General features: G+C 52.1%; 3 protein-coding genes across 4 annotated transcripts; 1 reads left to right on the top strand and 2 right to left on the bottom strand.

The window, feature by feature from the left end:
• The first annotated feature begins 1,126 nt into the window (after nt 1–1,126).
• On the top strand, nt 1,127–6,186 carry LOC112967606 (GRAM domain-containing protein 2B-like). The gene is made up of 13 exons (XM_026068947.1): nt 1,127–1,262; nt 2,200–2,334; nt 2,551–2,632; nt 2,987–3,056; nt 3,136–3,239; nt 3,432–3,530; nt 3,935–4,006; nt 4,146–4,220; nt 4,726–4,789; nt 5,149–5,211; nt 5,345–5,462; nt 5,807–5,914; nt 6,095–6,186. The coding sequence occupies exons 1-13, from the start codon at nt 1,180–1,182 to the stop codon at nt 6,108–6,110; spliced, it is 1,089 nt and encodes a 362-aa protein (XP_025924732.1). The 5' UTR covers nt 1,127–1,179; the 3' UTR covers nt 6,111–6,186.
• Nucleotides 6,176–8,529, bottom strand: CUNH19orf71 (chromosome unknown C19orf71 homolog). Of its 2 annotated transcripts, XM_026068938.1 has the most exons (4): nt 8,032–8,529; nt 7,388–7,617; nt 6,967–7,092; nt 6,176–6,865 (listed from the first exon to the last, which is right to left on the bottom strand). In XM_026068938.1, the coding sequence occupies exons 1-4, from the start codon at nt 8,103–8,105 to the stop codon at nt 6,723–6,725; spliced, it is 573 nt and encodes a 190-aa protein (XP_025924723.1). In that variant the 5' UTR covers nt 8,106–8,529; the 3' UTR covers nt 6,176–6,722. The 2 variants fall into 2 exon arrangements, with proteins under 2 accessions (XP_025924723.1, XP_025924722.1); XM_026068937.1 differs by having other exon boundaries at nt 7,388–8,529.
• A 104-nt stretch (nt 8,530–8,633) lies between these two features.
• Nucleotides 8,634–20,485, bottom strand: FZR1 (fizzy and cell division cycle 20 related 1). Its single transcript, XM_026068935.1, has 13 exons — nt 20,337–20,485; nt 18,614–18,739; nt 18,305–18,368; nt 17,767–17,894; nt 17,216–17,298; nt 16,659–16,842; nt 16,390–16,455; nt 15,815–15,917; nt 14,918–15,102; nt 13,806–14,039; nt 13,614–13,718; nt 12,664–12,756; nt 8,634–11,775 (listed from the first exon to the last, which is right to left on the bottom strand). Exons 1-13 carry the CDS (start codon nt 20,403–20,405, stop codon nt 11,734–11,736), a joined length of 1,482 nt encoding a protein of 493 aa, XP_025924720.1. The 5' UTR covers nt 20,406–20,485; the 3' UTR covers nt 8,634–11,733.
• Nucleotides 20,486–23,906: the final 3,421 nt, after the last annotated feature.

Here is a 23,906-nt window from a genome sequence, read left to right as displayed (position 1 = left end):
GGACCGTACGGCGCCGTGCACCRCGGGGAGCCGATCCGCAGCCGTGGCGGGCACCCTCGGTACCTGCCGCTGGGCACAGGGCAGGCTGCGCTGAGCCAGGTGAGCCGAATCCCACCTCTTTTCCCRTTCCTCCCCGTTTTTCTCGGCGCTCCGTCTGTTCCCAGCGCTCAGCTCCTCCAGGCCACCTACTCATGCCCTAGAAATAAACCCCCCCCCGGGAAGGCAGGAGGCCAAACACGCCCCGGCTGCCGGGGAAGGAGAAGTGGCRCGCGGGAAGACTCGGCTCCCTCCCCGCTCGCGGGGGAGCCGGCACCAGGTGGCCGATGCCGCCGGGGCGCGTTCAGCTCCGTGCCGCCCGTTGTGCCGGCCGACTGCTCCGGCTGGGCCGGCGGCGCGTCCGCCGTTTGCTTCGGGGGCGGCTGGCACCGCGCTGCTGCCGAGGCCTCGAGGGGGGGGGCCGCGACCCACCGCTGGGGCCGGCTGCCCCCGCGCTCTGCGCACCCGGCCCTGGGTTTTTGCCCTTTCCACCAGGCGTCCGGGGTGTTTCCAGCGTTTCCAGCACCCTGTGGGACTCCGAGCCCCGGTGGGACCCAGCACCCGGCTGCTCCGGGGGGCCCCGACGCTGCTCCCTGCCGGGGCCCCGCTTGCACGGCCGGTGGGGAATTTGCGGGTTTTGGGCTCTGGCCGTGAGGAAGCTTCGCGCCGGAGCAGACCTCCCTTTCCATCCCGCGCGGCTGGGCATCCCCRCCACATCCCCTTCCTCCCGCCGGAAGGCTTGGCAAGGCGAGAGACGGTGACTGCCGGGGCAGCCCTGCGGAGGAGCACCTGGAGACGGGGTCGGGAGCACCCTGGCAGCACTGGCGCTGGAACGCTGCCTCCCGGCCCTCTCCTGAGGGACCCCTGGGGCGGAAACCCTTCGGCCTTTGGGAGCGGAGCCGTGAGAGCGTCCCGGAGCGCGGCGCGGGTGGCTGGGCAGCTGCTATCCGGCCCGACGCCTTCCCAAAGAACTTGCCTAGGCTGGTCCCAGCGAGCCAGGTCCCGGCCGGGCGAGTGTGGCAGCCCGCCCTTCTTCGCCAGGAGGAGGAGGAGGAGGAGGAGGAGGAGGAGGAGGAGGAGGCAGCTGCGGCCGAGGGGCAGGGTCTGGCAGCAGTGTGTGCGTGGGAGCTGGGCAGGCTGGAGATGGAGCTGAGCAGGGACGGCAGAAAGCAGGACCCCGGCACGGGCCGGACGGGATGGGAGGTCTCAGCCTTCCCAGCCATGAGGTACCGCGTGGGGCCGGGCAGGATCCGTCCCGCGGGAAGGGATTTGGCTCCGTGAACTTTGATCCAGCTCCTGACCCGCCGCAGCCTGTTTGTCTCCTCCCGGAGAGATCGGCTCCCTGCCTGGTGCCCACCGGCGCCGTCGGAGGGAAGCCACAGCTCGYGGATGGTTGCCCGTGTCCAGGGAGGGTTCGGGCCGGAGGGAAGGCGGAGGGGGGGAATTTCGCCTTTCTGCTTGCGCCGCGTTTTAAGGCGCGGGGAGGGGTGCGAGCTGGCGTGGCAGGGCTGCGCGCGAGGACGGGGCGCGGCTTTTCCTGTAAATTGTCCGAACGGAAAGAATTGCAGCGCTCTGGGCGCCTGCTTCCCTCCAGGGCTGCGGCAGAGCAGGTGGGAAGAAGCCGCCGCCGAGCCCGGCCGCCCGCAGCGGGGCAGGGAAGTGCCGTGGGCGCCCGGCCGGGGACACGGGGGGCCCGGGGGCAGGCGGGAGCCCGGCAGAGCCCCGGCACGGCGGTGCCTCCTCACCCCCTGCCTCTTCCTCCGGAGGTGCCGCAAAGGTTCGTCGCGATGCTCACGCGGCCCCGTCGTGCCCGGGTTTTGCATTCCCGCGGGCTCGGCGGAGCCCGGGGAACAGCCAGGCTCCCGCGCGGGGCAGCCGGGAAGGAGCCGGTGTTTGCCGATCCCGGGTTGCCCCGAGCACGCGAGGAGGGCAGGGAGTTGCTGGAATCGCTGCTCCCGCGTGTGCCTTCCCACGCCTGGTCCTGGGGCTTGCCAGCCCCGCAGCAAGGCCATCCGCTGGCGCGGGAGCTGCCGCGTGCCGCGCTGCTGTTGAGAGGACGCGGGGACAGGGAACGGGCCAGCAGCTCCGGGCTGGCATTAGCCCGACCAGCTGGTCCAGGGGTGCGTGGGGACCCGTCCCTTAACCTGCCCTCTTCTCTCCCAGCTGCCAGGCGGATTCTTCCTTCATGTCGGGGAAGCAGAAGAAGAGCAAGAAAGGGATGCTGGAGCAGAAGTGGCAGAGCCTGGAGGAGCGGGGCAACGTGGACGCCCAGCAGAGGAGACACCCCACACTCACCAGGTGGGCTCTGCGCYGTGGGTGACCCCGTCCCCAAGCCGCAGTCCGGCCGGGCCGTGTCTCGGCCTCGCTGGGTTCTCCCTTGGGCATTGCAAGAGCAGACCCTGCTGTCACCCAGTGCCCACCACCGCCTGGGTCGGTGCACGGGGTGGGAGGCACGACTTGCACAGGAGCGGCCCGGCACGTCCCTGCTCATCCCTGCTCCCTGCTTCATTCCAGGTCCAAAACCTACGACCCCTCCTTCTGCAAGGAGACCGAGAAGGACGCCGCCGCGGGCAAGCAGGGAGGCTTGTCCTTGTCCGTGAGTCTGCAGGACCGGGCTGGCTCCTCGGGAGGTCCCGGGGGTGAAGAAGGGGCCTAGGCTGCCCTGGGAGGGGGGGGGGCCCCAGCTCCAGCCCTGTGCTCCACCCGCAATGGTCTTCCCGGAGCCGGGTATGCCCTTGGCAGCGATGTCCCCTGGGTGCACGCGTCCCTTTGCCCGGGCCAGGGAGCCAGGGGAGGACACGTCCCAGTTTCATGACAGATGTAGAGATAAAGTGAGGGTTGCAGGGAGCCCGCTGGTGCCAGGGCTCTGCCTTGTCCCCGGGCTCCGTGTCATCTCCACACCCCCGGCCTCCTCTGCCTCCCGCTGACGCTTGTTCGCTCTCTCCCGCAGCTGAGCAAGCGTGCCGCAAGTTTCTGCAAGGTCTTCAAGGAGATCGCCGAGAAGGAAGTGCTGCTGGACTGTGAGTGCCCCAAGCCTGGTCCCCGCTCCTGCTGCACTCCCAGCTCCCCTCTGAGCCTGTCCCTTCTCTCCTGCCCCAGGTTTCTCCTGTGCCTGGCAGAAAGAAGTGCCCTACCATGGCCGCCTCTACATCTCCTCCAGCTACATCTGCTTCCACTCCAGCATCCTGCTCAAAGACATCAAGGTGGGACCCAGCTGGCTGGTGGCAGGGGACCAGCAGTGTGGGGCTGGTGTGCCTATATGGCACGCGTGGGGTTGGCGTGTGTTTCTGGAAGGCTTTCAGCCCTCTGAGCCTGGCACATGTCCTGCACCTCCTCGCTCTCGGGACAACGGTGCCATACAACCTCTTACACTGCTTGGTCTCCTCTTGGCCCAGGTCGTGGTCCCTGTCCCTTCCATCTCCACCCTCAAGAAGACGAACACAGCGCTCCTGGTCCCCAACGCACTCAGCATCCGCACAGCTGAGGGAGAGAAGGTGAGAGCAGGGTCAGAGCGGAGCGGGGGAAGATGGGATGAGGAGACGGGGTGTAAGGAAGCAGCGGGACTGGTGTCAGCTGGGAGCGGAGGCAAAGCAGCCAAACCATCCCCATGAGCGTTGGGCACATTTTGAGCATCACCGGGGTGTCGCATCCCTCCAGGCAGAGGGGAGGATTGAATCCTGCTCTCCCGCTGCCCCAATGAATTCTCCCAAGGGACGAGCAAGCCCCAGACCAGCCCCAGAGCTCAGCAGTTCTGGCACTATGGGGATGTCGGGGGTTTCCAGGCGCCAGTCCCTTTGCTGCGGGACGCCGGCTCCCCATCCCTGCGGCCGGCAGGGCTGCRGGCTGTGCTCGGAGCTCCCTGGGAAAGCAGTGCAAACCCCTTTTCCTCCTCCGGCAGTTCCTCTTCGTGTCGCTGCRCCGGCGGGAGGCCACGTACCAGCTCCTCAAGTCGGTTTGCAARCACCTGCAGGTAGGCGCCGCGCCGCGGGAGCCTGGGGGCCTGGGGATGTAGGGGCTCTCTTACCCCCGCATTACAAGGACTGGGGGGTCTCTCCAGCTGACCCAGCCTCCCCYCATCACCCACCCACCCTTCTTTTCTCCTTGTCCAGGATAACAGCCCGAACAGCAGCCTTTTGGCCTCTCCCCTCAACGGCTGCACCGAGCAAATCCTTAAGAAGACTCTGGTAAAGATGGGAAATTGCTGGAAGCGGGATTTAGGCAGAGGGACGTACAGGCTGCCATGGTCCTTCTGTCACCCTCTGCCAGGACCTGGGAGGAGTCCAGGCTCTGTGCCTGGACGGGTCAGACAAGGGTGGAGGCGGCTCTACCCTGCTGAGCTGCCCTGGGGGATTCCTGCCCTGGCYCCACGGAGGTGACCCAGGATCCCTCGCTCCCTCTTCCCAAGCTGTGTGGGTGCCTGCAGGCCCCAGAACCTCAAGGAGCCTTTGGGCTCTGTCCTGGCACCTCTGACAACTGTGGGGTCATGCAGTGGCTCGGGGCTCATACCTGGCCGCAGCGGCTCTGCTGTGTGCCAGCTCCTTCTCTGGCAGGTCACCRTGTCATCTCCAGCACCTTTCTCAGCCGAGTATCGGTGGGTCCACCGTGTCTCGCTGTGGCTGTGGTGGAGGTGCAGYGGGCAGGGCTGATGCCCGGGGAGGTGCTCTGCAACTGGAGCTTTTCATATTGCAGACTTCAAGCCACTCCGACCTGGAGCAGAGCACCCTGGAGCTCAACAGCCTCCTAGACCAACCTGGTGAGTGGTGGCTCCGGAGCTGAGCGTCCCCGGTGTGCTGTCACTGCTCCCTTACACGCTCACTGGGTTTTTGCACGGGTGCAGCCTGCACGCTGCAGCCAGATATCCGGCACGGCCCTGTTTGCACTGGCACAAGTGTTCAGCCCTCAGGACTGTGTCCTCGTCCTTGTTTCTGCCCCGGTCACAGCTCTCAACTTTGCTACTCCTCCCCATCCCCACACAATGCATGTGGGACCACGCATGGCACTAGGGAGAGCAGGATCCTCCTGTGGGGACCTAGTATGTCCTGCTGGATCACCAGGACCCYCCAGTTCCCTTCCCAGTCCTGGGGTACTCAGTGAACGTCTGGTTTTGTGCAGATGGACTAAGCCTGAAGCCAAGCCARGCTGAGGAGGATGAAGACGTGACTGCTCTGGGCAGAGGTGAGCATGGGCCCTTAGCAAAGCCACACACAACCTGGGGTGGGTCAGATGGGGCAGTGGGGAAGGAGACACTGTCTGGGCTCAGCCGTGGTGCCTAAGAGCTGTCTCCACTGTCCCCTGACACCCAACGCAGGTCAGAGCCTCGTCCTGACAGGGGGACCCCACGCTGCAGTACAGACCAAGACAACCGTGAAGGACTGGCTGTCCCGGGCGAGCCCCCTCAACACCGTCATCATCATCTACCTGCTACTGTGAGTCCCCAGGACCTGTTCATGCATCTCATAGCTTCACCCCTGCCCCTGCCACCCAGGGCTGCCTGGCACCCTGCATGCCACCAAGCCCTAGCTCCCCATTCCCCCCCACATCCTCGCGCAGGCAGCCCTCCAGTGTGACACTGGCAGCCCAGRCTCCCCCACCATCCCTCGGGCATCTGCCCACCACCGTCTCTCCTGCCCGTGGCGTCCCAAGGGGAGCGTGCCGGAGCCCTTGCCCCGATGCTGGCCCTGTGCGTTGGGCTCTGCCCCCGGCACCGTGCCCCACTTATCCCTGCCACGCACGGTTACTGCCCCGTGCCTGACGCTGCCCTGTCCCCCAGCATGGTGGCCTTGCTGCTGTCCTCGGGGTACATCGGCCTGCGCATCGTGGAGCTGGAGCAGCAGCTGACATCCCTGGGCGCTTGGCCGGACTTCAGCGTGCAGCACCAGTGAGTCGCTGGGGACCCGCAGTGGGGGGGTAGGAGGTGATGGGGGCCGGCAGCCCCCTTCACCCCCGGCGTAGCAGCACACAGCTTGCAGGCCGGACCGGCCCCGTGGGGAGCTAGGACCGGCACRAGAGGGGACAGATGTGCCTGTGCCCTCACCCTGGCTCCCCTCTGCTCCTACAGGTACAAGGAGACATGAGGCCAGCAGGCATCCTGCTGTCACCTGGGCACCAGCAACCAGGACGGGCGCTCCAGGGCCGCACCGAGCCTTTCCGACGCCTCTCGGGGACAGGCTGACATGGGCCGAGGAGGGAGCAAGCAAGGGCTCAACCACCAAGTGCCTTCCAGCCCTGGGACTCTGCCCCCCAACCCTGTGGGGCCCCATCTCACTCCCCCAAGCAGCAGCAGGACAAGCCAGCCCAGCTCTGTCCCTACAGCCTCCGCAGCACGAGGAGGGGCAGCGTCCAGGCGTGGGCACCTTGTCGTCAGACCATGGTGGTCTCCAGCCCACCTTCACTGCAGCTGACCCAGGAGGCCGTTGGCACTGTGGGGCCCCTTGCAGAGCAGGGATGAAGGGGCCAAACTATTTTATTAATAAAGACCTGAATCTGGGCACTGAGTGCTGCCTGTCCACTGGGGGCTCTTCTGGGGTGGGGTGGCCCCCCAGCTTGTCCCCTTCCCTGATGACTCAAGGGTGGAGCCTGCGCAGCCCCCTCAGCAGCTGGAGCCACCACTTTGTCCACCGCCTGTCCCTGCTGCTCCATCTCTTGTCCCCCAAGAATGGCCCAGGAGGAGTCCTGCAGGGCAACCTTTACTGGTTGGTGGAGGGCTGGTGGTGGAGGCGACTCCAGGTGCAGACATCCCTGATGGTGAAGGGGGGGCGGCAGAAGTGGAGGCCTGGAACGTACCCCGAGCTGCCCCCCAGCTCCCTGGGGCTCCGGTTGCGGGTGACAACTGCAAAGCAGAGGGGAAGAGGGTAAGAGCAGGCAGAGCTGGAGGCCTGGTGCCCTGCAGCCACACTCGGCCGGCACCTGGCTGCCCCCCCAAGCCCTTACCGTACTCCTTCCCCTGGATGGGCTTCTCCCGCCACAGGAAGGCTCCCCAGCGGGTGCCGAGGCCCAGGTATTGAGCAGGGACAACGGGGTCCCACCATGCTGTCTCCCGCAGGCGCTGGGCGTAAGCTGTGGAGCAGCAAGCAGAGCCAGCAAGAGAGGGAACGTGGCACCGTGCCCCACTTTGCCCCGTGAACCCCTCGCTCCTCGGCCTTAAGCTCAACCCCAACCTCGTCCAGCTGCAGCTTCCACTGCTCTAGCTCTGGCTACTGCAGCTGCTTTCCAGGTGGGGAAACTGAGGCAGCAATAGCTCTCTGCTCAACTATTTCCTCCCTCCAGTCCGCTGCCCACCCTCAGTGCTGTCCCCGAGACAGGCTGTCTGTCCCCCAGGTGCAGGACAGCCCGTCCCTGCCCAGCTCCTTACCCGGGGGCAGGCACTCCCGCCTGGCGTGGGCCTGGTGCCAGCGCCGGAAGGCCGGGCAGGAGATGCTGCCAGGCAGCGCGTCCCAGGTGTCCTCCCTCTCGCTCCAGCTGCTCGGCCCCGTGGACCAGCTCTGGCCCCCAGCATCCCGGCCCATAGGGGTGTACTTCCAGCGCACGGCCTGCTTCAGCACTGGGGCACAGCGTGGCCCCCGCAGCGTCACGTACTGGTCGCTGCAGGTGGGAAGAGAGAGAGGTGAGGGCTTCATGCCACAGGTGGCAGGGGACACATCTGTCCAGGCCCTGGGGCAATGCATCTCCTCTGGGATGTCTCCAGGGGCAGCAGGATCTTGCCCCGACAGCTGTCAGGGCTGGATAGGGGTGCTGGGGCAACCCCAAGGATAGGGTCTCCACATCTGGCCCAGGGCTGCTTCGTCCCCCAGCAGCCAGCTGCAGTAGTGCTCGGACACTGAACATTCCTCCCTCCTCCACGCTGGCCCTGGGGAAACCGAGGGGCAGCAGGGCTGGAGAAGTCCTGGCAGTGGGGCTGCGGTGAGGACGTGCAGTCCCCGGCTCTCCATCCCGCGCTGCCTGGCAAGGGACAGAGGTTTCCCCCTGCCGGGGGCCGATGGCAGGCAAGGGTCTCACCTGCACAGGGGCAGAGGGAAGTCCGTCTCAAGGGTGCTCTGCGGGACGTAGGGTCTGTGCCACCACCGCTCCATGCCTGCGGCTGCCTCTCGGGGCCACCGGGCCCCGGGCTATTGTTGCCAGAACTGGAACTCGGCAACCAGCCCCAGCAACAGGCCAGGAGCTGGCAGCGCTCGAAGGGAGGAGGCCTCAGGGGCAGTTGCTCCAGGGCAGGGACACCTTCAGTCCCTTCCTTCCCCGCAAAGGGGAACAGGGAAAGCCCAGAGAGGCCTTGGGCTGCTCCTTCCTGGTTTTCTAGCAGCAGAAAAGCAAACATGAGCTGGCGGGTGGGAACTGGGCAGTAGCAATAAACTGCGTGCGAGATCAGGGCTTAAAAACCCTGGTGCCTTCAGACCTGACAAGGGGGTTTGCTGCAGAGACCCTGGGGCCTTTGAGCCCAGGCTCTGGAGCACCCGGAGACTCCTCCGTGGCTCTCAGCCCACAGTGGGAAAGCAAAGTGGAGTCACCGTGTTGGGAGCAGCCAGGCATTCGCTTGCAGACTCTGCCGGCCCCTCCCCACATGGGCAAAGCCTCACAGATGCAATTTCCAGACAGCAACAGACTTAAACTCACAACTTGTTTAATGCCAGTTAAATTGCTTTACATGGAAAAGTTACAACGCTCTATATTTTCTCCACCGTATGATGCCTTATATATAACAATGCCACGAGGTTGCAGACTTTATCGCATAAACTCTGGGAGGACCCCTTGCTCAACCCGCCTGCACGGTTCAGTACTTACAGATCATACACCAAAAAAAAATAAAAAACAGAAAACAACAAAAAAAAAACCCACAAGCTTACAACAGTTTTGCTCTTTTCCCCAGTTAACACACTGCAGCACGCTCCAGCCAGCCAACAGCGTCACACCACTTGCCTATATGAGCCGAGACATACGCACACACCCACAAACGCACACTCTTGCGGCAAAATACCTGCAGAGAGCACTGCTGGGAACTCCGCTCCTGCCTTGGCAGCTGCGAGMGGAGTGGGGGAAGGAGTTTGTGCCGTACTGTAACAGCTAAATCAATCTGAACAGCTCGTTCTCTCCACGCTCGTTAGCCAAGCCGCTCAGCCACGGACCAGCTAGGGGTTGGAAATCGCTAGCCCTCCCTGCCAAACAGCATGGAAGAGGAAGTCACAAGCCGACCTGCTCAGAAGGCAGCTCCAAAGCAAGAAAAGTGAGAAATAGTTTGTGAAAGTGCCCGGCAGAAGAGGAGCAAGGCGCCTGGAACAGAGCAACGAGGGGGCTGCCCCCCCCGACAGCATCCGCAGGGCCCAGCTGGGCGCTGGGACACCAGGGAGCACCGAGCTGTGGACACAGGGACCACGCTGCCCATCTCCCCGGCTGCTCCAGGGACTCCTCGAAGGAAGGCACCCATGTCGCAGGGCGAGAGGTGGAACCCAATCTCCAAGTGTCTCCAAGGGGTTTGCACATCAGCATTTCAGTAGGAGAGAGCCCAGAATGCAGAAGGAAGGAAATCTACAGCAGCAGCTACCAGCCACCTTCACCCACTGGTGTAAGCAACCCCCTTTCCCAGGCTCTGCTGCCCCAAAAAGGGTGGCATTACAGCAGGACAGACACCTGTAACAGGCCACGACTCCCTGCCGCTGGCCTTTCAGTTCAAACCTGCTTCCCAACTTAAAGATCTGACTTAATTAACAACTCCTCAGTGCTTTTCAGTGGTCCTTCCACACCATCAAGTTTAACAACGCCAGTGAACGTAACAAGCAACAGGGGAGGAATTGAGAGGCCATTAGACAATTTTTAACAAAGCCTCGTGCTCCTGCAGTAAGTACTACAACAAAGTAGTTGTGTTGAAATTGTGTTTTAGAAATTACATTGAAATTAGGTTTGTAGACTTGTGTTGAAATGATGTTTGAGGCAAGCAAGGCTACAATAAGTTGCTGTGGCTGCTGCTTTGGGCTTTCRAGATTCAGTGCTGTCAGTGTGCTACGGAGCAGGGAACTCCCGGCACACAAGCACCTCACAAGCACCTCCAACGCGCGGAGTTAGTGTCAAGCCACAGAGGAGCCCAATCCAGGCACTGGTGTAAATGGCACACTTGGTCAAGGCTGTAGTGAACAGAGCTGCACTTCACTGCCCTTCTCCATACCAGCCTTCCAGTCTCAGAGGCTCACCCTAAGGATACTGGTGGCACTGCGGAGAGGCAGTTGTATTCCCACCTCCACCCCTGCAGTCTGGTTTCCAAAAAAAGAAGAAAAAAAAAAAAAGATTGCCTATACACTCTACAGAGAACGGGTCAAGGTCTATATACACAGCCAGGAAAATCCAAAGGAGAACAGGAAACAGCACTCACATCCAAATGTGCTAGAGAGGGCACGAGGCAGGCAGAAGAACCAGGTGCACAGCAGGGAGAGCGTTGGCACATGTACAAAGTAAGACAGGAACAGGCTGCTGCAAGCGTAACAGCTTCTCTTTAAATTAAAAACAACACATACACACAAGTGCTTTGCATCACATCCCACCGCACTCATCACACAGGCTCCAAACACACAGGCAGGCACTCTCATCCCATACAACTTTAAAAAAGAAAACAAACAAACAAAAAAAACAACAGGTCCCTGGCTTTGACTTGGAGATAAAAAAGCAACACTTCTTCCTTGCGTAAAAAAAGAAAAACCCCCTCACCCAGCCATGGTGTTTCCCCCTTCCAGCCAGAAGAGGCAATGCTTTCTTTGAAAAAGATCTACAGTAGTTGTTCTGTTTAACCACATCTCAACTGCTTTTGTCCTCAGAAAGACTCCAGAGCAACCAGCCTGCAACAAATGGCACCGTGGGAAGCTCCAAATACATTTTAAGACATTGTTTTTCCTCTTCGTTAACTAAAAGTTTGGAGATCAGCCTAGAACATGCAATAGCAATTTTAAAATTCTTTGAATGTGCTCCCTCAAAGGTGGGGCCTCTTTAAGCCTCCTTTAAAGTTTAGAGCACAAAAATTTATTTGTTTGAAGCCAGTTGTTAAGCGTGCCAACATTAAACTGTCTTACGGGAATGGTTGTATCGAGTACTGCAGTACCTGTTTTATTTGGAAAAAATGCAAAGAAAAATACGCAGTTCTCCAGTTTCTTCATGTAATGTAGATCCCAGGCTATAAACAATGTCCTTAGATATCAGAGAGGCTAACGCCCAGTCTGGAGTCTAGTCCCCTTGCACCAGTTGCATTGAACAAGTCTGGCTAGCTCCTACCTCCAAAGATGTCCATCCTAGGACAGAGGGACCCAAAGCAGCACATTAAACCCCTTCCCGCAAAGGCAAGGATACTCATCTCTCCTAAGAGGAGACAACACAGCAGTTGGGATGGCCTTGGTCCGGTCTTAATGGTCTGTATCGTACATGTTTTCTCCAGTATACAGAATAAGGGTTGGAGGATGCTGTTTTAACATCTCTTGTACCCGTTCCCCTTTACAGAGAATAAATCCATAAACCTTTGGCAAGTCCCTCCCCTCCCCAACCCCATCCCAAATACTGCCCAATGTGGTTCACAAGCACATATTTAATTAGCATCTGTTAGATCCATCCTCCAGCGCCACTGACACTCACTCCCCTTCTGGCTGGTTGTTTGGGGTTCCATGCACACCAAGTTAGTGGTTTTATCCTGGTACGTCAGACTGTGGTCTCCTGGGTTGTAATACAGAGGGTTTACCGTATCCTGGTGAAGAGGTTTAGAACGGATACAGACTCCTGAAAAGAAAAGACAAAGCAAATACTAAGTGCAGAGCTCCCTCAAAGTGAATCCCAGAGACAGGCACCTCCACAGCACTGCTGCAATGTTACTCCACTCGCTCCTTTTATTACAAAGCCAGTGAGGCACCTCTAGCCCAAGGAACTGCTCTGCGCTCATCATTCAAAGTCCAGTACCATAAATGTTCCTATACTTTCCATTTCCCAATGATAACATGGAGTGTGGCAGAGGAATGTGCAATTCCCACAGCTTTGTGGGAAACTGTATCCTAGAGCCAACAGAAACCTGATGGAGACCTAGCAATAAGCACACCAGCTCCCCACAGATCGCTCCTTAAGATCTCTCTGCCAYTCTTCACTGCCTCTGTGAGATACTCAGGAAAGTTCTCAGAGCTTCTGGCACAATCTGCTTTCACTGAAGGCAAGTTTTTAAGTGGCACTTCTCAGGACATCTCCACCCAAGCCACTCTTAAGTAGTTATGTAAGGAACTAAGGGATAATTATCTTCAAGGACACAGGCAGTTCACAGCAGAATGCCAGCAGGGAAGATGGTAGGCTCAGGGTGAGCTCCCTGCACCACTGCTCCTGGAAAGCCAGCAGCTTTTCATCGCTATGTTTAGCAGCCCTGTAACAGACAGGAGAATGACGTTCTGTCATACTGTCTTTGGTGCACAGAGGCAACCTTTTATTTCATTTGATGACTGCAAATCCCTTTATATCTCAGTAAGGTTTAACCCTTCACTGCATACATCCCTCCATCCATAGGAGAAATGAAGAGATCTTCAGAGGCAAGGCAGCAGAACAGAGCAAGCTCAGAACAAATCCACCCTCAAAGGCTGAGCCTACCTGCAGAACACAGTTGCACCCATCCACACGATGCATCCTTACCTTTGTTGAGCGAGTTTTACTGAAGACGTTCCAGAACCGCAAGGTTTCATCTCCGGCTCCTGTAACTATGGCCTCCCCATCAGGGGACATTGCCTAAGGCCAAGAGAGAACAACCTTTAATGACTATTACATTTTTGAGGGTGAAAATAAATCTTCATTGGAATGTATCAGAGAGATATAACTCTCCTTCCTACTTGGCTGACGGTGAGAAACCAAACAGCTACCTCTGCTTTCATGTGCCTTATTCACAGTCTCAGTAGGTGCCAATTTGAGCGCTTGCATCTTATTTATGAGGCTATGGAACACATGGGTGGAATTAACATAAAAAGGATTCCTGTGTTAAGAAATCCAAGCCAGTTGTAATTGAGGCTATTCCTCCCTGGATTATAAATATGTGCTAAGACAGGAAGTGTGATAGAACTGGCAAATGCCAGTAACATTAGTCACTTACGTTGCAACCTACTCACAGAGATGATAAATATGCTGATGCTATTTTGTAACAACGCCCCTCAAAGCCCCATGTAACAGTAAGAAAGAAGGTAAGAAATCAAGGTGGATTAACTGCACCAAACATTTTAATGCCAAATTGGGAGGACTGCAAGTGTCAAATTCTTCCGCTGCTTGCAATCTCCAACAAAAAAACAGTGCAAAAGTCTTAACAGAATAAGAGAAGATGCTTGCGCTTCCTCAGAAGAGTTTTGGCAGGCTTTGCTATTCATTAATAAAGCCTCACATTTCCATAGCAGCAAATCAAAGTATCCCTTGCAGGCAAGAAAACCAGATACAGAGCTTTTTCATTGCTTGCAGGGCAACATTCTTATCTCTACCTAGACAACAGGCAGCTTACAGTGCCACTGGCATTGCGCTCTTTGGGTCTCTTCTCAGCACACACAGCCACAGACAAATGCACAGCTACAAGAGTTTTCACTCGAGACATGGCCATTGCTTACCAGATATAAGACTCGGTACGAGTGTCCTGTTAGCTTTGCTACTTGAGTTAACGAGGGATATTTCCAGACGAGGATCTGATTCTGCGAGTATCCATGGGTACTCACCTGAAAGGGGAGAAGGAAGTCAGAATCATGCTTCCTTGCACAAGAAAGCTCAGCAGCAGGACCGAACAGGGAGCAGGAAGAACTTACTAGCTCATTGGCATGTTTAGACCAGGCCAAGTTGCACACTTGCGACCCAGTGTCAATGCACTGCAAAGGCTGCCCGGTGAGCGTGTTCCAGAACCGTATGCAGCGGTCAGCTGTTCCACCGCCAGAGGCGAGGAGGCCATGTTGGTGTGGAGACCAGGCAATAGCTTTTACAGCTGCAAGATGCTCTGTGTATTGCTGGACAGGACTCAGGCTGGAGTGATTCCAGACAAGAAGCTGGAGGAGAGAAGAGATGTGACTGAACTTGCACCGCAGTCACGTGTCTTCAACACCCACAAACCACGATGTCGCAGTGGGATTGATGAGGGYGGTTGTGCAACAGGATGATTTCCCACAGCTCTGCCCAAGCACATGCATCTCAGTTAGCTATTTTAGCCCTGAAGCCAGTCCCTCCCTGCCACCGCACTCAACTGAGGGGCCATTTTACCACTGGGTAAAAAGGAAACAAAACAGTCCTTAAGTTAAGCTTATGAAGCCAAAGACACAGGATCACTGAATACGAACCCAAGACTTTCTTTCGTCTTTGGGACTGGATTATTCCAGCACACATTTAGAAATATGTTTGAGTTTATTAGAAGATATTCTGAGCAGGAAGAACTTGGTACAGCTATGCTGTCACACATACACTGGGCAAATTCACTACCTAGCAACCCTTTCCAAAGGGCTCTGAACACTGCTACTTCATAACAGATGCTTCTTCCATATGGCGTTCAGTGAACTACAAGCCTGAGTTATAAGTATTAAAACTTTTAAACTCAATTTTCTTCTGCATATATAAGCATTATTACAACAGACCTGACTATACATTACTTAAACAAGATCAGGAAGTGCAGTTTAGGAGTAGGTTTGTTGAACTCAAAACCCTATAGTTTTAATCAGCCAAATATAGAAGCATAATTAAATTTGCCTTTTTGATTTTATTAGGGAGAGAAGAGACTGAGTAGACGTTTAGCAGTATTTATGGTTGGGAACAGTCTAAGGATTGAAACAAGAGCTCCTTCAGAGAGACTGATTATCCTTGAAGAAAGAAAGTCTGACATTTCTTGGTGAAGATCCAGAGATGTTGAGCCTCACATGACTAGCAAGAATTATACCTTGTTATCGTTTCCTCCAGATGCCAGGAGTTGGTGGTCTGTAGACCACTTGAGCCCACAAACTTCCTGCCTGTGGCCCTGGAGCCGCCGCTCAGACTGTAGAGGTGGGGTTCGGATGTCTCTCTGAAGGATCATTCTGTCTCGACTCCCAGAAGAAAGCTGGTCTGCGTTCCATGCCAAGGCACCTGCGATGCAGGCAGAGCAACAACATAAGAGTATGTTGCAGGAGTCCTGTGGGAGAAGGTAGGCAGAACAGCCACCACAGTTGGAGGAGGATTACAAAAATCAAGTGCTTAGGGAACTCCTTTATACCTACTCTCTGAAGTCCTAAAATAGCATACAAAGAAAGACTAAGCAGCACAAACTCATTCACAGCATCACTAATCCCATTTCACAGTGCAGTAAAGCATAGAAATAGAACTTGGAAGGTGTCTTGACTTCCCAAACGTTACTCCAGTGATCAGATCCACAACACCTCTGAGCAAAAAAAAAAAAAAAAAAAAAAAAAAAAAAAAAAAAAAAAAAAAACAGTCCTTGAAGAATGAGAAAACTGGAAATCTCAGTGTAAAGCAGCCTGTTTGAGGGCTGAAACCAGAAGCCAGTAGCAGTAAAAAAAGAGATGTTGTAACCAAACCTAAAATGTCTCAGACAGGGAGGAAACACCTGCTGCAACCATGCTGCAATAACCACTCAAGCACCACCACACCCAAGATCAGAACACAGTGATTACTAAGTGATAATATTTTAAAGACTGCGCAGAACACAGCAGGGGATAAATATCAATCATTGTAATTTTTGAATCCTGCTATTTCAAGCAGATCCCTCCTTTACAAGGGGGGGGGGAGTCAGTTTTAAAGAAACAGCACACCTGAGCCCTCCTGCCTCCCATCTCCTTACCAACTCTAGCYGTGTGCCCCTCCAGCATGGAAAGCTTTTTCCCTGCGGCCGCATCCCAGATCTGTACAAAGCCCTTGTGAGTGCCAACTGCTACCAAGTTCCCCTAGACAAACAGAAAACCCACAATCAGTAAAGCCATTAAGCAGAGGTGGACATAAAACAAAAGCCAGATGCAGAGGATAAAACCTACAAGATTAAAAACACACAGTACTTTTCCATCTCGCATTTTTTCCCCTACTGAAGAGAACTGGCTAGCCCAGCTGGAACATATTTATTGTGATATTTTAATTGTCCAGAGCTGGAGAAGTGAACTGTTTCTTTTCCCTTCCCATACATCTTATCAAATGCCTAGAGAGCCTCAAAGCTAAAAGAGGTTGCCCTCCATCCCCTCTCATTCAGCAGAGAAATGAGTGCAGACAGGCAAATACATTTGCTCAAAAACATACAGGGAGCTTGGAGAAAGACAGGAAAATGACCCAAGAAGTCACAACTTCTGAGAAAGAGTTACATGGCTACAGTGATAGTGTCTGAATTTTAAGTCTTTCAGCTCTTGTGGTTGACAATGTTATACTGACCCGTTCTGACCAGCCCACAGACGTTACAGAATCTCCTTCCACAGACAGATCACACAATCGGGTTACCTTGAAAATAAGACAGAACGAAGTAAGAAACATCTGCTACCATCATACTATATTAGCAGCTGCCTGACAAACTAAATACTTGGGACAGAGCATTACAAGTGCTGAATCCCTTACACAGGGCATTCCACAGTTCTGAAAGATGCTATGGCTGGGAAAACACCTACAACCAGCAATTCACTCTCTGGATGGCAAACATCATTTACCTGGCTAGTACAAGCACTCCATAGGTAAACACAAGTCCCGAGGCCAACACTGAGGACGTTAAGAGAGGACCAGTCGACCAGGTTCAGGTAGAAGTCATCCTGCAGCTCTGGGGCATCCAGCACTTTGAAAGGAATCTTTGAGATTTTCCGCGTTGGTTTTCGAGGTGATCTTAGCAGCTTCTGACTGTTTACAAGAGCAGATACAAACACAACTACAGGATTTTACACATCACAGCAGACTGTACAGACTGCTATAGCCACTCTTTAAAGTATATCCGCTTTTCTATAGAAATGCACAAACAGAAAGAGGCTGCAAAATTCTTTCCAGCAAATAAGACTGGAAGGAATTAGGTTCACTGAAGGTTGGCCAAGAAGTATTAGGTATCTAAGCAGGTTGGGCATCTCTAGAAATCCTTAGAGAACTTGACTGTCCCTACTGCTTAACCCCCCAGACTTCCAAAACTAATTTATATTGCTGTTTTGGTTGCCTTAGAACCCCAGAGAACCTCAATCCTCTGTCCCAACCCTTCTGGCAGCCTGTGATGAATTTGTATTACCTTTTGTTGCTGACAGGAGACAAGGAATATGGCGACACCTCATTGCCATCATCTGGACTGGAGCGCTTTGTGCTGAGAGAATACTGCAGGAAGAAAATCCATCTAATAAGGATCTGAGCATGTCCAAGACCTAGGAGATGACTTGCAACACAGGCGCTGGTACCCAATGCCTAGCTAAATCCAACACCCACTGGCAGATTTCCTAACCTTTTCAGTTCCTCCCTTTTCTGGGTGCTTCAAAATCATACCAAAAAAATCTCATCTCTGTTGTTTCAAAACCTTGATTTGGTCACTTGCCCACAGTTTTAGAGTGTCTGAAAAGCTTGGCCCCAACTCAGCTTCCTTGCCAGTATAGAAAAAGGAAGTGTGCAGCTTGCTGCAGACATTCGTGATTTCTTTACAGGCCACCAGATTTCATCACAGCTTATGTTAACAAAGTGACAACAATAATTCTTGCACTAGCAACTTGACAGAACTATGTGCTTTTTTCTTATKACATAAAGAAGGCACAGGCAATCCCCATTGGTTTTACTGCAAAGTTGTCAGCTTACGGTGAAGAGGGACTTCTTCTCCGGAGTGGATGGTTGCAGCCTCCTGTCTTCCGTCTGTGGGTCCTGAACTTTCTCAATCCCTGCTCCTAAGAGTTCATTCTTCAGCAAGGCAGAGTAAGCAAGGCCATCTGTGAACCCAAACAAGTGTTTAGGCAGAGAACTCCAAACAAGCAAGTAGCACTGCAGGGAGCGACAGAGTGACATGCTCAACTTCTACGTTCACAGGTCCTCTTAATATGCTTGGGGCTCAAGTATGGAATTAGATTAGTAGCAAGATTCCCCTCCTTCCACTCCATAAGAAAAGTATTTCCATGATGTAATAGATCAAGGGATACAAATAACCTCTTGCTTTTCAGTTGCTCAGTCAGCAGCTTATTGAGAAGAACACTCTCGTGATGTGTGCATTTACCCCACAAACACCAGCCTGACTTTTTGCACAAGCATAGAAGTGCAATGTTCATTTTTGATTTCCAAAATTGGCATCAGTTTGAAATAAAAAGCTGTAGGCACGGCATAAGTGGTAGAAAGAGGGTCTAACCTTTGCCATTGTCTGATGTAGCATCCTTTGCTTTTCTGTTTTGACTTGGTGATTTTTCATTTTCCTGAAAGGAAGAAACATGGTATCACCATAGCGAAAACTCACAATACACATAAAATACCAAACCAAGAAGTCTGCAAACAGGCTGCCAGGCTGTGGGCCAAGAGATCTACATTCAGAACAGTTCTTTTGGGGTAGCAGAAGACCCTGATACAGAAGATAAGCAGAACAATTCTGCCAGCCAAAATGAAATGCACTGCTTCCTCAATTCCAAGACTTTGAGCTTTAGGAGATGGGAGAAAAACTTACATTTATTCTGTGGAAGTTAATGCTCCAGTTGGCCCCAGCTCTTGAGGGAATAAATCTGTCTCCATGTTTACTAGGAGAAGACATTGGAGAATTGGAAGGTGTCAGTGTTCTTCTCATCTCTGCTACCTAAATAAAAGAATAAAAGACATGCAAGAACAAATGGCGGTCACGGTAGGGGTCTGAAAAACATCAAAATGGTTTTGTCAAAGCTAAATAAGGCTAGAAGAGCCAAATACTGGTTTATTCTCTTAACAGAGCTAGTGAGCACGCCATAGTTCAACGGTCACTGGATCTTTTGTCAAAAGAGCAAATTAAGCAGCTTCTTTCTCACCACCCCTTCTCAAGTGAGCACTGTCATATACATACATAGAAGCCTGGAGTTGGGCAGACTCCTTCCGAGGTAAGCTGCAGGTTCCTTGACTGTGGTCACATTCTTTTTTCATAGAATAATTTACGTGGGAAAGGCCCTTTTCTCAGAACAGGGCTGATTTCAAAGTTAGATTGAGGGTCACAGTCTCACCCAGCTGAGTTTTCAGTATCGCCAAGGATGGAGACTCCACAAGCTCCCTGGACCCCTTGTTCCCTGAGGCCATCTTGGTGGCCTCTGATGGCCTTGCTCTATCTTGTCCATCTTTCTTGTACTGTGAAACCCAAAACAATACATAACACTCTAGAAGTCATCTCACAAGGGCTGATGGAAATAATTACTTTCCTCAGATTGCTGACTAACTGTCATGAGAGCAGCCCAATACACAGATAACCTTCATTGCCACAAGGCCATACTGCTGACTCAAGCCCAAGGTGTCCGCCACTCCTTTTCCACAAAGTTGCTTTATAAAGCAGTCAGTGACAACCTGACCGGTTGCACAGTATTATTCTGTCCCAGGTGTAGGACTTCACATTTACCTTTGTAGAGCCTGCCAGTTAGATTTCAGACTGCTGCCTGCTACTCTGAGCCCAGCAGTCCTGCCAGATGACCACCCATCTTGCAGACCACCCATCTTGCAGACCACCCATCTTGCAGACCACCCATCTTGCAGACCACCCATCTTGCAGACCACCCATCTTCAATTTGGCCACAAGGATATTTGGCCAGACTGTCAAAAGTCTTGCTAAAGTCAGTCTAAACAACATCTACTCTCTCCCTTCATCCCTCTAGTTAACCATGCCTTCACAGAGGGCTATCAGGTTGGTCAGGCATGATTTGCCCTTGGTAAGTCTGTGCTGACTGCTCCCAAACACCTTTGTATCCTTCATGTGTCTGGAAATGGTTTCCAGAAGGCTTTGCTCCATAACCTTCCTAGGGACCAAGATATATAAACACCATCTTTCTTACTCTTTCGGACTTCCTCTCTAGCTACTTTAGTCTCCAGTTTTGAGGCTGTTTTGTTAGCCTCCAACTTTTTGCGTTCCACGTGTACTTACTGAGATTTCTTAGTGCTCAACATAAAAAGGCATTAGGAAGCTACAGAACGGTATCATGACCGTTTAGAAGACAAAGCTTCTAAATATATAAACTCAGTTTAGGTTGCAAAAACTGTGTTTAGTTATTTGGTCACTCCTAGAACAGCTCAGGAACTCAGACCCAGTCACAGCTCAACAAAAGATTCAGGTTTGCTTAGAAGAGGCCCCATACCTTTCAARAGCTCAAGTTAAAACATTCACATGCAAGACAGACAACGACTTAATAGTCAGACTAAGATCATGGCATATTTGTACTTACGCAAGGCATTGTGTTTTCATTCTGTATGTTGATTTGGCGTAGGAGACGTCTCTCATAATCCTGGTCCATGGTGGAAAGGATAGGGGGAGTTGGGGAGTTCAGCAGTCCCAGGAATTTATCTTCATGAAGTCCAAACAGTAGCTAGTCTGCTGCAAGAGTCAGAGGAAGAAAGTTACCAAAATATCACACCTTCTCATATAGAAGCCAGCCTCTTTAGCATCTATTTTCTACAGCTGACCAGAGAGGTTTAAGGTGCTTTTCAGATGATTAATGAATTAAGCCATTGCAGAAGAGCAGAACCATGGCACAACATGTTCTGCCTTCAAGCTATTTAGCCTCTCTGTCCACTTTACAAGTTGCTCACACGCACAAACAGCTGGTAGAATCTAAAAACTGAAGTCTAAGCCCATYCTTCAAACTTGAGACCACCTTCCTTCAAGAGCAGTGTTATCAAACTTCCGTGACAAAACACAGCACAAGGCTGCYGATGAGAGTGTTTTGCTGCATTATTGCCCTTGGTTGCTGATTCACATGCACAGGCAATTAGCGTTTTGCCTCCGATAGGACCTAAGCATATGAGAACCACAACAGGAGCACAGAGTGCAGCCTTATACTTGAGCTGARCCCATTCTTGTAAACTGCAGCAGCACAGTTTAGCAAGCGTTAGGTATTCAGGTACACAAAAATCACAGAGGCCATCTACAGCCTATACCACCACAGCCAGGTTTACACCCCAGACAAGAGGAACGACAGCAGCGCACACCACTACGCTGAAGCTAGTTTGGATACGTACAGCCATGCCACTGCAGAAGCACAGGCAGCTCCAGACGAGGTAGCCCACTGGGTAAATGCCTGATGCCCATGCTGCCCCAACTACTCCTCCTGGCTAGCAGAGAGTTTGCTCTGCTGTGGCTATGCAGACTATAGGCAATGTTAACCTATGCTGCAATCCACCTTACAAAGCATCTTTCAAGCATACATTTTAGGATAAGACTGCTTCATAGTCTAGCTTTGGCTGGCTAAATGAGAACGCACATTAGTTAACACTTCTGAGAGGATATGTAGTCACAGCCGTTCTCCAAGCTCTTAAGGTAACAGCACTATTAGCAACCAGCCTCTTCCAACCTACATATACCTTATCCTCTCTCCGGAAGGAGGGAGAACTGACAAATAGAATGGACAGAGGAAGACTTCATCCCTCTGAGCACCTTTGCAACATTCAACCTGAAAATTCAAGAGAAGAGAACAGAGGGTACACTGCACATCTCGCCAGCTCACGCTGATACAAAAATGCCAATACCAGAACCAGGCATGCCAGGTTCATCTCTCAATCCGAGATAAACATCTCCAAAGGAAAAGGTGGAATCTAACATGCACTCCACACAGAAAACCACAATACACAGGTATATGGAAGTTTTGCAGAACACAGAGTGATCTTCATTCACTGCTATTGTATAAACATTTACTGCATTTGGCTAGAGTCCCAGCTACACAAATGGAGTCGCCTCAAGATACAAACTTGTGGCAAAATCTGGGAGGCAACTGCACACCAACAGCTGTCCTGGGAGAAAGTCGTATAGGAACAGGCTACACACTGCCACGTACAGGGCCCACGACGGAACTGCCTGCAGCTACCCGCTGCCATCTGAACGAGATTTTCTGTGAAAAAGGCTTGCCTCTAAGAACAGAAAATCTGCCCAAGGTTTACCCTTAAAAACTGGAGGCATACTGCCAAATTAGAGAGGTTACAGCAGCACATGCTGTAAGCCAGTGAGATGCAAGTACTGCAATTTTTACAAAATCAGATTGAAAGCAAGATGATAAAGTACATGAACTCTGGACTACAGTCATCTATTAGCTAGCATAGCTACTTTCTTTTTTAATCAAAGCTGTCTGTTAGTCCTGGAACTTGAACTTCTAAAAACTACAGAAATTTAGGGACCTTTCTGTTTTCTTGCCATAAAACATGCTAACACTTTTATAGAAGCATTCCTTAAATAGATAATGCCAAGTTGTTTTTGAGTACACCTGCTTACCTCTGTCACCCTCCTCCCCCAACTTATTATTTTTAATTTAAGAAATTTCTCCCGTATGCTCTTTCAGAGGCAAAATTGGAGAAATCTACTAAATTTGACAGCAATCGGTTTCTACTAAATAAAATGCAATGTCAGAGATGGGGCATTACTGAGTGAAAAATTAGAAAAGTCCTTGATGTTATTAACAAAGGAGGTTAAAAAAATTAATGCACCCCACAGCAAACACTATTCCTCACTTTTTAGTTTAGTTAACACTATCCTTATTCACCCATCTTCCAAATCTACCTTTGAGGCTAAGGGGATCTCTCATCCAAGCGTTTCAACAAAATGCATTTATACACCATGGATAAAGGAGGAGAGCAGCTTGCAGAACCTGCACTAGGAGCATACATCAAATAGATGACACCACACATTTAAAGTGTTCTCCTAAAATGGCTCATCACAGTATTTGTGAGAGGTCTATACGTAGTTACATAGCAAAGCAAGAATTTCATTTTGGCTATTAAACATACATATTAGTTTGTACAGTCTGGAAAGCCAATGAAAGAGCTCTAAAATTTTAGACTAGAAGTTATTTTAATCAGAAATACAGCATATGTAAACAACAAGAGAAGAGAAACTGCAAAAGCAGAACATGAAAATAATCCTAATAAGCCCAAAACAACCTTTTTCAGGCTTTAAGTGCTTCAAAATAAAGCATCAGCATAAAATTAATTGTATTTGAATTATACCAAGATTTCCTCTGCTCCCCTCAGCCCCATTTAAATTTAGGAATATGTTGCACCTGTACATTTAAAAGTTCTCCTGCCTTTGGTATTCCTCTGGTCTCTCAATTTCATCAGCAGAGGATCAGATCCTGTGGTCTCTCACCTTCAGCAGCATCTCTTATGTTTAACACCTACACACCCAACTACCTACATTTTTATGAACAGCTCAAACAATTCCATGTCAAAAAGATAGCCAAGGATCATCCAACTATTGCCCTGCCCAGGTAGGCCATGTCCAAAACAAAAGAGTTCAGTTATGATGGAGCCAACGACAAAGCCTGCCTTTGAGGCCACAACTTCAGCTCTAGCTAACGAATCCAAATAGGTACGGGCTGTCTCTCAAACAGCAAACCAACAATTTTGCAGAATAACTGCATTTATTTCCCTGCTAACTGCCTGGCATTCTGCATGCGGGTTTATTAAAAACAGATCCATACTGAGAAAACACATTTATGTATTTGAATATGTTAAAGTTGTGTCAATAAAAAGAACACAACATACTTTTGTTCGGCACCACCACTCTGCATAGAATTATTGTTCTGAAAGAAATGCTAACTATGATAAAATACAACCAACCCAAAGATAAGACTTAAGGTGCCTTAAGAAAACACTAAAATAGTCAAAATACACAAGTTCCTCTCCAGGAGTAAAGAACCCTTTCCCCTCCAAGCATAAACTAGCTGGTTAATTAATAACAAAATACGTATCCCAGAAGAATTCATAACAGACTTGGTTCCTCAAGATCTTTTGTTTCTTCAAGAAGATAA

Source organism: Apteryx rowi, unplaced genomic scaffold (assembly GCF_003343035.1).
Source record: "Apteryx rowi isolate R43461 unplaced genomic scaffold, aptRow1 scaffold_283, whole genome shotgun sequence".
In the NCBI taxonomy this organism is placed as follows: Eukaryota; Metazoa; Chordata; class Aves; order Apterygiformes; family Apterygidae; genus Apteryx; species Apteryx rowi.
This window is presented reverse-complemented; position numbering and strand designations above follow the sequence as displayed.

Coding starts and splice junctions, on each gene's coding strand:
- CUNH19orf71 (XM_026068937.1), bottom strand. CDS start 7,700: ATGCATTGCCCCAGGGCCTGGACAGATGTGTCCCCTGCCACCTGTGGC. Junction 7,093..7,387: donor GCGGGAGTGCCTGCCCCCGG/GTAAGGAGCTGG, acceptor GCTGCTCCACAG/CTTACGCCCAGCGCCTGCGG. Junction 6,866..6,966: donor CATCCAGGGGAAGGAGTACG/GTAAGGGCTTGG, acceptor TCTGCTTTGCAG/TTGTCACCCGCAACCGGAGC.